The sequence below is a fragment of the Solea senegalensis genome, linkage group LG20, assembly GCF_019176455.1.
Source record: "Solea senegalensis isolate Sse05_10M linkage group LG20, IFAPA_SoseM_1, whole genome shotgun sequence".
Lineage (NCBI taxonomy): Eukaryota > Metazoa > Chordata > Actinopteri > Pleuronectiformes > Soleidae > Solea > Solea senegalensis.
In genome coordinates, this window is record NC_058039.1 from 16667235 (window position 1) to 16680059 (window position 12825).

The 12825-nt window shown below is 38.7% G+C and overlaps 2 protein-coding genes across 2 annotated transcripts; both read right to left on the reverse strand.

Annotated features, from left to right (window-relative positions):
- Positions 1-1324: 1324 nt before the first annotated feature.
- On the reverse strand, positions 1325-3879 carry LOC122786320 (anterior gradient protein 2 homolog). The gene is made up of 8 exons (XM_044052541.1): positions 3814-3879; positions 3403-3523; positions 3248-3311; positions 3094-3146; positions 2911-2987; positions 2535-2598; positions 2153-2236; positions 1325-1522 (listed from the first exon to the last, which is right to left on the reverse strand). Exons 2-8 carry the CDS (start codon positions 3512-3514, stop codon positions 1473-1475), a joined length of 504 nt encoding a protein of 167 aa, XP_043908476.1. The 5' UTR covers positions 3515-3523; positions 3814-3879; the 3' UTR covers positions 1325-1472.
- A 2038-nt stretch (positions 3880-5917) lies between these two features.
- LOC122786319 (anterior gradient protein 2 homolog) lies at positions 5918-7791 on the reverse strand. The gene is made up of 8 exons (XM_044052540.1): positions 7774-7791; positions 7562-7682; positions 7417-7480; positions 7261-7313; positions 7033-7109; positions 6629-6692; positions 6279-6362; positions 5918-6171 (listed from the first exon to the last, which is right to left on the reverse strand). Exons 2-8 carry the CDS (start codon positions 7671-7673, stop codon positions 6122-6124), a joined length of 504 nt encoding a protein of 167 aa, XP_043908475.1. The 5' UTR covers positions 7674-7682; positions 7774-7791; the 3' UTR covers positions 5918-6121.
- Between the last annotated feature and the right edge of the window lie 5034 nt (positions 7792-12825).

Here is a 12825-nt window from a genome sequence, read left to right on the forward strand (position 1 = left end):
ATATAATTTACAGCAACAACCTGCTGATTCTTTGTACTGTACACGTCAATAAAGTTCAAGTTGACAAAAGCTTTACGTTTCTCTAAAAACACAGAAATAAAAAAAGTTGTCTTAATGATTCAAATTTAGATGAATTTATTTTTAATTTGGTGAAAATGTAATCATTAAACTGGATGTATTATTAGCCACTGTATCTGAAGTTGGTGTAACTTGTAACCTGACCACTAGGTGCCATTAAATCACCATTCCATAGCAACAACAACAACAAAATATCTGTGTGCATGTAATATCAGTAGGTGGCAGTGTAACATACAGTATTCGGTGTGGTGGCAGCACATGCTTGTTTTAAATGTATGTGTTTTTGTGCAATCATATACAGTCTTGCTGAACCTAAATTATAGCACAAATCACACGTGTCTTATGTAAATAATTGTCAGGAGACGAAAAAGCCACACTTAGTGTAACATTATGTTCATAATGAGCCAAACAGTGGTCTGTAAATGACACCTTTGCAGGTTTATTTTTGTGTTTTCACTTGTTATGTTTGTTTGTAGTCAAGAGTCTGATAAAGTCAGCAAAAGTTGAGTTTAAAGAATCAAATATCCTCCAGATATTTCCACATTATTTCCTAATATTCTGCCCAACGTAACAACTCTGACGCAGTGTCGTCAGCATCAGCAGTTTAGTGTTTTTGAAAGTACAAGATAAGTAACTTTGCAGCCTTGTAGTTGTCACACTGCAACAAAACAGGACACAAATGCAACTAATTAACAGATAAGGTTAAAAAGCGAAACCCCAACACAAAAAGCAAGAACACAGAGCTAACACAACTGCACTGAAGACAGAAGAGCTGAACAGAGGAGCTGCCGCTGTGCAGCACAGAGCTTAAATACACCTGGAAGGTGAGTGAGTGATAATTGGACACAGGTGAGACGCGTCAGGGTGGAGCCGACAATCACAGTGGAGGGAAAACTGTGGCCTTGTAATAAACACTGTTCCTCAAGATTTTGACGTGTTTCAGAGTCACCATTTTACCATTTTATATGGCAATATGAGGTTTAGTATATGGACATACCTCATATGTTAAATATTACACCTTGATATGTGATCCATTGCCACAGCTTTACTAAATAATAATGTAGAGATAGATAGATTTGTCTGTCTGATAGCATTGGAACTGAAAAGTGTAGTATGGATAATGGTAATACAATTAATATTATATAATAGTAGTAGTATACAAATACAGTTTCATTTACATTTGATTCCCTGTACTCTCTCTGGGAAATAAAAAAAGGCAGATGAAGCAATTTTTTTTTTAAAATATTCAATTTTTATTTAAAATACATCGTAGATGTGTACAGTAATAATAAAGAATAAGAATCAAACATGAGCTTTGGAAAAGAAACAGTGCGAAGGTCTGATGATGATGATGGAGGGTGGATCTGGGCCGTGGGTTGAGCAAGCGTCTGAGCTCACAGCTCAGTCTTGAGGAGCTTCAACGCCTTCTTCAGGTTGTTTAGCACTGAGGAGGAAGCACAACACATTAGTATTACACATACATACCCCATACTACACTTACGTACACCAAAATCTCTTGTGCACATCATTTTTTGTCTTTTAAGTAGCTAATCCAGGGTTTCTGAATTTTCTAATCTCAATCCTGGTCCTGGAGACCCATCATCAGCAAACACTGCAGAAGCCTGATAACGAGCCGTTTATTTGAATCAGGTGTGTTGGAGCAGGGCAGTGGGTCCCCAGGACCAGGATTGAGATTAGGAAATGATTGTATTTTCATTAATAGAGGTTGTGTGTAATTTTAAACTGTGACATACACCATTATTGTAGTCAAGTCTTCATATACTTTTGGACTACATATTTGGAAAGTTAATAAAGATGCTAAATTTCATGTACTTTTATCAAGGCAAAGACTTATATATAAAGATATCTCTAATAGGGTGTCAGATTATTTAATCTGTTGACTATAGTCAGCCAGTGTACAAGTGAAAATAAAAATAAAACTCAAGATGGGAAAGTACTGTTAGTAACACAAAAACAGAGTATTTGATTTTATTTTAAAAACACATTTTGATGTGTTGTTATGATGACAAATAGAAAACCTTACAGTGTGTGTGTGTTCGTTTGTGGCACTTACAGAGTTTGAGGTCAGTTGGTTCGTAGGAATAATAGCGGTTTTTATAGGGTCCAACGATCTCAGCCCTCACTGTCATGGAGGGGTCTGTGGAGAGATTACAGGATTACAGATTACACTTCAGATGTGAGAATCCAGTATGTGAGAAAACATTATATCACCATATTGGTGACATTGGTGTTATTGCCATATAATGCACCAATGTCACCAATGTCAGCATATGGGTGACATTGGTGCATTATATGGCAATATCAGGTTTAGTATGTGGACATACCTTATATGTTAAATATTACATTTTAATATGTGATGTATTGTCACAGCTTTGCTAAATAATAATGTAGCGATAGACAGATACTGTGCAAGGACATGAGCAGGCAGCTCTTACCAACAAAGAGGATCCTGGGAACGTACTGTCCATCAGGAGACAGATGTTTGTCCGTGGTTTCATACTGTAGGTGAGAAGAAAAAAACATAATAATAATTAATCTGCTTATTACAGGACATGAGAGACATTATCTGTCCTGTCCTTCAGTGTGTGACCTCTGTGTGGAGGTAAGTGGGTGTGGCTCAGTTTACTTCTTACTTCTGTGCAGAGTCAACCAATGTTTGAAAGACAGCATGTGACGACAGTTGCTGGATTGTTTGCTATCATGTTGTTTGTTGAACAGCATGTCGCGTCATAGATATTGTACTTATTATAATTACATGTGAAAACAGGTCCAGGGGGAAATATACGTTTACATTTGTGACTTATAACTCACCTCCAGGTTGAGGATAACAAACTCCTCGTCAAGAAGTCTCTGAATTTCTTTATCTTCAGAGAAAACTTTCTTCAGCGCTGCAGGAGAACGAGTTTTCAATTTAAAATCCAGTGTTTCTCGGCGCTTCACCCTCATTTTAGTAACTCTTGTCAATTACTGAATAACTGTTTTTCTAGGACTTACCTGTGCAGTGTGGACATTCCGTAAGGTGGAAAAGAACCATCAGAGGCTTGTTCCTGAAGGAAAAAATAAAATCAGTATTTAGTAACCCAGAAACACAATAAATCATCAATTTAAGAAAAGTAAATGCCAAAAAAATCCAAAATTATTTCTTTACGTTGTCCTGGAGATATAGAGGCCTTCCTCATACGTCTGAACCCAGATGAGCTGATCACCCCAACCTGGACAGACATGAGAGACACCATTAAAGACCATGTACATGTATTCACACTCAGTCACTCAGCTTTAGAGTTGCAGTGGATCGTCACTGACCTTTGGACAGAGTCTGAGGAATCCTCTTGCCAGACTTGGGGATGTATTTTTTCCCAAAGACGGAGGACACGGCCACCAGGACCAAGATCACCGACAACACCGACTTGACCATCTTCAAATGCTGAGAGGGAAAAAAGCAACAGAACAACGTCACATTTAATGATGGACGTTGGAATCTTTTGCTGGGTTTTAACCTTTGACAGGTGAAAAATGACGCTCAGATAATCATTTATTCTTGCATGATTTAGTCTAGTTTGTATTTGAACTCATCTGTACGATTGTGGACTGCAGAAACAGCTCAATAAAGACGTCAGCAAGGACAAGAAGACACGACTGATTCAGCTTCTGAGGTAAAAAGTGTGTCCTGTGACGAGCACGTGGCGGCGAGTGAGTGCAGGCTGTGGATCTTACCTGTCCCGGGCTGACTCAGGTGAGAGGATGTCGCTGGATCTCTGTGCCTGTGCTCTCACCTGTCCCTTATTTAAGTACCTGCTTGGTGCAGACACGCCCACTCATGGTCTTTCTTCTCTGTGCAGGAATGTTTGAGACTTGAACCATGTAACGATTGTTTGCAAAAACCAAACCCCACACACACACACACACACACACATTTTCTCTCACCCTGACTATAAATGTTCTATATTTATTTGACCATTTTACTGTTCTATTGTGTCACTATTTTTACTGTTTTATACCTTTTATGTTACTGTGCCTTTAACTCTGTAAAGCTTTTGGTCAACCTTGGTTGTTTTGACTTATGTTCTGATAAAAAGTAATTATTAATGTTTAAAACAGCATGTATTATGTCCCGTATATCATGAAAGAATTGTGCTATTTCTTACCACCTACTCACCACGTATCCTCTATTAAAGAACTGAACAGATTAATAATTAAAATATACAAATAAAAGACACAAAACATTAAATCCAAGTACTCCAAGTAAGATGAGTGATATCTGTTATTGCACAGAATTGTGCATACATTTTTTAAATTTGTCACAAGGGTTCTAAATTGACATTTCTGTGTTGGGATACGTTTGACACAGATCTAAGGACAAGTCAGCATAAAAGTGTAAAACGTGATCAGAGGCTCAGTGGATGATGATGAGTCTTAATGTGATTGGCTCGTTGACGCAGGACGACAAACATGTGCGAGTGATCGTTGCCTTTCCTACAAAGTCAACATGCAGTTGGGAGAATGAATGAATGAGATCTGTGTTTCCTGACTGCACGACCCAGAATAAAAACACCTTTTTAAACAGACAGAGCCTTGTGATGAATGAGTGAAAGAGCAGAAATCCTGCATTATCTCGAGTCATCTCAACAGCCTCGGGGCGGAGGCGGACAATTACAATTACAAGGGAAAGTGCGACACACAGAGGGGGGTTACAAGTGACAAGGAAAACTAAATACACCAGACAGTCTTAGTGTCTTAGGAGATTAATGTGTTCTTCAGCTGGATCAGAAGGATTAGAGACCACACTGTGTATAAGCCAAACACTTAATGTATTTCCTTCACAACGTCCACTTTTCATTTCATTTCATAATCCAGTGATCTAACAACAAGTGTTAGCACTTGACCCAAAATAATCTTTCTCACCATTCTTCACCTAAACCTTCACCTTCTGAGAATGCCTGTATTTCATATCAAATATATATATCAAAGATATCAACCTTTGAGCGTTCAGAGGCTGAATATAGAGGCTATAAGAATGTGCAATATAGACTGTCTTATATCCTCTTTTTCCAAACCAACTATATAAACACAACTGGGCAAAAAGTACTCCAAATGTTGAAAATTGGATTGAACGTGTGAAATTTGGAAATGCGCCACGGTTCAACGTTCGCTTGGCTCGTTTTTATGAACTAAAATAACAGATAAAACAGTCTATTGTGTGACTTTGGCACAATAATTGCTACTTTATATCACTACTAATAAATGTTTATGAAATGAATCATAACTTTGACTCAACAACACATAAGAAGATGTAAAAAAAAAAACACACATTTTTTTTAAAAACCTGAATATGTGACCTATAAATACACACCACCGGTGTGTCCATATGAGGAGGTGTGTATTATTCTCACAACAATTGACCATGGGTGCACCAGGGTTAGCACTAAGGGTTGCAGTAATTGCAGTATATACATTTTCTACCAATAAACTATCATAAATGTCACACAATCGCCCCCTTAAGTCAGTCATTAAGAATGGCTTTTAAATGGTTTTACTATTTGTTTTTCACTTTATTGTTTGATCTTTTGTTGCTTTATTTGTGCTGCTCATAATCCTTTAAAGGCAGCGTTAATGCTGTATGAATAAGGGTAGTAGTAGTAGTAGTAGTAGTGCTGCACTGTATGAAAGTGTGAGTGAATGGGTGTGAATGAGTGAATGGCAAAACTGTAGTAAAGCAGCAGTAGTAGGAGTATACAATCCATTTAAATGTATTTATTTACATTTTTATGATTCCCTTTCCCATTTATTGGGAAATAAAAACAAACAAAAAGGCATATAATCCGTTTTTTAAATATTCCATATTTATTTATTTATCTATTTAAAAGACATTGTGGGTGTGTCCATCATGAATAACAAAAGATCAGAAACAAACATGAGCTTGAAGAAGGAAACAGTGCGTAGTTCTCTGTGTGTGTAAACTGTAGTGTCAGCGTCATATTGGCACGTGTGGTGATGAAGGTGATGATGAGTCGTGCGTCTGTGCTCACAGCTCAGACTTGAACAGCTTCTTGGCCTTCTGCATGTTGGTGAACACTGAGGGGGGGAAAAGCAGAGACACGTCCACCGTGAATACAGAATCGACAACATGTGTGCGTGTGTTGACCTCACAGTGTGTGTGTGTTCATTTTTGTGCCACTTACACAGTCTCATGTCCTTTGGTTCGTAGGCATATAATCGGTTACTGTAGCGTCCGCTGATGTCAGCCCTCACCGTCATGGACGGGTCTGTGGAGACATTACAGGAACCCGGTTTAGGTGACATGTGGAGCAGGTCATTGGTGCATTATATGGCAATGTCCCGTTTAGTACATGGACATACCTTATGTGTGATATATTACATTTTAATATGTGAACCTTCGTTACAGCGATGGACAAGTTAGGTTGTGAGAGTGTGAGGACATAGGAAAAGGCTCTGGAAGAGCAGGTTGTCCAAAGACAAAGATTGTCTGTATGCCGTGCCGCCCTTGAATTACAAATGAATCATTTCTTACCGACAAAGAAGATCCTGGGGACATACTGTCCATCTTGAGACAGATTGGGGTCCGTGGTTTCAAACTGTAGGTGTGTGGGAGAAGACATGATTAAAAACACTTTTTTTGCGATCCCATGTGTGTTTCCTGGTTATTGCAGAACATGAGAGACATTTGTGTGTCCTTCAGTGTGTGACATGTGTGTGGAGGTAAGTGGGTGTGGCTTAGTTTGGAAAAGGTGACGTCCCTTTATGTCTGTGCCGAGTCGAGCAATATTTGAAAGACGACAGCAGTGTGACGACAGTTGCTGGATTGTTTGCTATAATGTTGTTTGTCGAGTCGTGAACATTGCACTTATTATAATTAGATTTGAAAACAGGTCCAGGGGAAATCTACGTTTACATGTGTCATATGTTAGAACTTACCATCAGGTTGAGAATAATGAAGTCTTCGTCAAGAATCTTCTGAATGTCATAGTCCTCGGCGAAAACTTTCTTCAGTTCTGCGGGAGAAAGAAAGAGTTTGTCATTTAAGGTTTCTCAGCACTTGACCCTCATGTACGGACTGTACATACACACACACACACACACACACACACACACACACACACAGGTTTGGCTCTTAGTTAATTCTTTTTCTTTTGTGGGACTTACTCTTGCTGTGTGGGCAGTCCTCACGGTGGAAAATAACCATCAGAGGCTTGTTCCTGAAGGAGAAAAAAAAAAACAGTATTTATTTAGTCATCCAGAAACACAAAGACGCTGTAAATTGTCAATTTGAGAAAAGAAAAATGTAATTAATTTTCATACTTGGTTCTGGCATAGTGGAGGCCTTCCTCATAGGTCTGAGCCCAGATCAGCTGATCACCCCAACCTGGACACACATGGACACCATTAAAAGACTGATTTACTTCAGTTTTTTATCACACTAGAGTTGCAGTGGATCGTCACTGACCTCTGGACAGCGTCTGAGGAATCCTCTTGCCAGACTTGGGGATGTATTGCTCTCCAAAGGCGGAGGACACGGCCACCAGGACCACGATCACTGACAACACTGACTTGACCATCTTCAAATGCTGAGGGAAAAAAAAGCAAAAAAACAGATCACGTTGATGTGTCGAGTACAGAGCAGCAAGTGAGCAAGTCAGTGCAGGCTGTGGATCTTACCTGTTCCAGGTGAGGACTTCGAAGGATCCCTGTACCTGTGCTCTCACCTGTCCCATATTTAAGTACCTGCTCAGTGAAGACACGCCTACTTTTTCACATCCTCCTATGCTCACTCGCTCTCTGTGCAGGAATGTTTGAAGCTTGAAACCATGTGGGGGAAATTTGCTCATATTGCTAAAAACACCCAGGTGTGGGATCATGAGTATCAATACATTATGTTATGATAAAGAATAACTGTTAAAAACTCTCTTCATCTTTCACTAATTCTGTTTATAGTGCCTTCGATTACTTCTATTATAAAAGAGAATAGACTTATTAAAAGATGCCACTACCAATAAATGCAGTCCTTTAAAAGATGAGAAGATTAATGAATACAATTACTGTTTAAAGGTAATGGTTCTGATGAAAGAACGCTGTTTCTTACTCTGTCCTCTATTAAGGAATAGAATAGATTCATTAAATAAGATCTAGAAATAAAGGACACACGCCAATAAATTCAAGTTCTTTAAAAACGATGCGTGATATCTGTTACATTTTTAATGTATGGGACAATTCTAAAGTCAAGGGTTCTGTAGAAAGAAAGAAAGCTGTTTCTGGGTAACTGGTTTCAGTTATTATTCAAGAAACTTCATTATGTCATAATTTCAATCTTATTTGATAAATTCATCTTCATATTTTGCACTAGTCTGTGTGGGACAGATCCAAGGACGAGTCAGCATTAAATCAAGGAAACGTGATCAGAGGCTGGATGATGATTCGTCTCAGCGCGATTGGCTCGTTCACGCAGGACGACAAACATGCACAAGTGATCGTCACCTTTCCTACAAAGTCAACACAGAATGAATGAGTGATCTGTGTTTCAGAATGAAACACAACAATAAAATACTGGACTGAATTCCCTTATGATGAATGAGTGAAAGAGCCGAAATGCTGCATTCTTAAAGTTAGAAAGTTAGCTTTTACGTGAACTATTTCATTTTTAAAGTTAGAATTAAGAGAATTATTTTATTTTTTAATTGTATTTTTATTTAGTGCACACATACAGACATACACAGGGGCAACTGTGTACTAACAAGACATGAAGAGTCGTGATAATAACATATAAAAGAGTACAAAACAACAACAAAAAGAAGAAAAAAATGAATAATTGTGATACTTAAATAAAAGAAAAATACATGGGTTAGAAAACAGAGCATTTTTTCAGTCGCTTATCTTTGGTGGGTTTAACAAAGTGATTTTAGTTTGGGGTTTATTGTTTATTAATTGTTATAATTAGCTCATAGGCATAACTTATAGGTTTTATGGTTTTTGTTTTGTGGCATTAACTCAGCAGCAGTGGTGTGGAGTTTAGGAGTGGAGAATATATTTTAACTGAGACATTCAAACTGGATTCTGTTTTTTATCTGCAGGCAACAGTCTCCTGGGGTCGTGCATCAGCAAGCTCAGTTCATCAATGGCAGCTTTGTTTCCGGATCTCTCTGCTCTGCTCTGCGCCTCCTGGCAACCAAACTGCCTTTCACTGACTGAATCAGTTCATTCACTGCTGCTGCTGCTGCTGCTGCTGCTGCTGCTGCTGCTGCACGTCCTGCAGCGTGAAGCAGCTGTCCACAGCAGACTCTCCCTCAACTCAACACACGCTCAGCACAACCTGAATGACTGCTGTCACCACACACCTGTAGTATGTATGTGTGTATATGTGTGTGTGGCACCTGTCGTCAGTAAAACATGTCAACGTTATAAAATAAAAGAAAGAGTCATTGAAATATTCTACTCAAGTAAAAGTACTGGTCTAAAAATGTACTCAAGTTAAAGTAAAAAAAAAGTAGCTTGTTTAAAATGTACTCAGAGTAGAAGTTACTCATTTAACAAGGCTGTGGTTCTTTCTTTTTGTTGTGTAAAAAGGACAAGGGAACACAAATCTCACATGAATTATTTTTAGTTCAAGGCAAACCTTTACATATTTAAGTGCTGACAAAATAAAATATAATGTATCAGTCGACATGGGTCAAAGGTCACAAGTGTTTTAACTTACTCGCTCAGGGACCTTGATTAACACCAATTCACCTGTCCTCATTATTCACCTGTTCTCATCATTCACCTGTCTGTCCTCATCATTCACCTGTCTGTCCACATCATGTCCTCATCATTCACCTGTCTATCCTCATCATTCACCTGTCTGTCCTCATCATTCACCTGTCCTAGTCATTCACCTGTCCCCAGGTCCTCATCATTCACCTGTCTACATCATGTCCTCATCATTCACCTGTCTGTCCACATCATGTCCTCATCATTCACCTGTCTATCCTCATCATTCACCTGTCTGTCCTCATCATTCACCTGTCCTTGTCATTCACCTGTCCCCAGGTCCTCATCATTCACCTGTCTACATCATGTCCTCATCATTCACCTGTCTGTCCTCATCATTCATCTGTCTACATCATGTCCTTGTCATTCACCTGTCCCCAGGTCCTCATCATTCACCTGTCTCACATCATGTCCTCATCATTCACCTGTCTGTCCTCATCATTCACCTGTCCACATTGTGTTCTTATCATTCACCTGTCTGTCCTCATCATTCATCTGTCTACATCATGTCCTTATCATTCACCTGTCTGTCCTCATCATTCACCTGTCTGCACCATGTCCTCATCATTCACCTGTCCTGATCATTCACCTGTCTGTGCTCATCATTCACCTGTCCACATCATGTCGTTATCGTTCACCTGTCCCCAGGGCCTCATGTTGCCGGTGTGTGATCTAAAGCAACAAATACATTCTTAAGAGATATAATTACCTGAGCAGTTTATAGCTGTTACTCAGTTAAAGAACCCTGAACTGTCACTTTAAGCTTGTTAACCAGCTTGGAGAGAATGACGATGTCACCTCCTGTGGTTGTTGACGTCGTCCATGAGGGACAGTTGTGGGCAGTAAGTAAGTAAGCAGGTGCAGTGTAGTGGAACACTGACTGCTCATTACCTTTACTTACACGCCTAACAGGAAGTGAAGAGTGTGAGAGCTAATATGGCCTTAGTGTAGTTTGTTTGCTGGCTGTCTGCCAGTCTCTAATTCTGTTCACATATTAGTTCCCATAAGGTCAATGAACATAGATCATGGAAAAAAACACTCCTCTACTAACACTGTGTAATTATTATTATTATATATTATTATTATTATTATTATTATTATTATTATAATTATACAAAAAGATTGTGTTTCAAAAAGGTTAGAATTGCTAAATCCCTACCAACACACAAAGAATGTTCCCTTAAGGTTCTAAGGTTAGTTACGACGACACCAAAAACTAACATTTAAAGAATGTTCTCTAAGGGTTGTATGAAGGTTTTGATAAAGTAACATAAGTGGAACGTTCTGGGAACGTGCGACCAAAAAAAAAACTTTCCGTTTCAACTACAGGGAAACCTTCCCAGAGCATTCTGGGTACCAAATATAGAATATATATAAAAAAAATTTTAAAGAGATATATTTATAGATGTTTAATGGATAAGACATAATTAAAGTGTTTCCTCATGGTTTAGATCCAGCCTATTCAAATGCCGACTTCATCATGGTCCAGCCTGTGGTTCCACTGGAAACACAGTAGTCTGACAGGTTTGATAGCATTGATAGTTCTCTGTTTCCTAGTGTTTATATTCTGATAAAGGCTCTGTGAGAAGTTTGTGGGTCGTCTATAAGACATGATTGTGTTGACCTTAATTCAAAGAAACATTATGCACCTTTTTGAATTCATGCGAATGCGCTTATTTTTTTGATTTTAAATAGTTACGGCTTATACTGCGCACTTGTTTTACGCACTTTGAGGCATACAAATGACACGTATGACCAAAAGAATCGTATTGCTAGTTCTTTTATTATATTTTTAATGCACTTTTTGAAGTACTTAGCAAATTTCTTCTGAGTTTGTAGTTGAATAGTCCTGCTGTAGATGTCTCACCTGCTCCAACAACACACCTGGTTCTTGGATCAGCTCGAGCCGTTCATTGTTATCAGGTGTGCTGGAGCAGGTGAAACATCCAAGGACCAAACACTAAATTAAAGACACTTTATTAAAGTCCTGTTTCTAATGCTTTGTATAGACTAATTATTTCATTCCTGCTTCCAGCTGTTATATGAACTGTTTGCTCATGTAATTTTCTGTACACACAGCAAATGGACACAGTCTATGTTTAATGTTACGTGTGCCTCGGAACCAGGATGTGGGAGCAGTTGTAATGCTGAGGTGTCCTTAAACCCCAGCAGTGTGTGGCTCCCTCTCTCCGTCACCGTGTTGTCACAGCACCATGGTCAATATTTAAACTGCAGGGCAGAGTTAAAGGCCACTCCTATTCACACTTCACATTCACCAGCTGCACTCAGCCCCGCCCTGACAACACGGATCTCACTCTCACTACCGCTGGTCTCGACACACAAACACACACACACACTAAATAGGATGCAACTACCTGGTGTGAAGCACAATGCAGTGGCTCATGAACACATGAACCCACCTCGAGATAAAGCTGAGAAATACTAACACCACATGTTTGTATTACAGGGACTGAACTCAACTTTCCAGCTCTTTTGTCCTTCCGTGAGTGAGTGAACATTCACTACAAAACCACTAAACAAAATCATAAACCTCACTCACTCATTTTCTACCAACTTTATTGTCCTTATAAGGAGGTCAAATTAACATTAAACTTAAAACAATTATGATGCTGCTGTTTGTTTGATTCACATTCATTCATTCATTCATTCATTCTAATACAGAGTCGGATTCAGTTTGACCTGTTCTTTGAAATGTATTTTATTTTATTTGTTTCAGATCTTTTATTCTTAAAACGTGTTCTAATGGTCAGAAACAAAGTGAAGAGCAGTGTAGGGCTTCTATGTTCAGTCATTTAGACGTCAACTTTTTCTCAGTTTTATTTATAACACATTTATCTCTGGATGAAATAGTAAAATAATAATAAACTGCATATTTTTAGGGTGAAGTCGCCCCTAAAAATAACCTCTGCATGTTGTGGGATTTTTGGGAGGAAGCTGGGGAAAAAC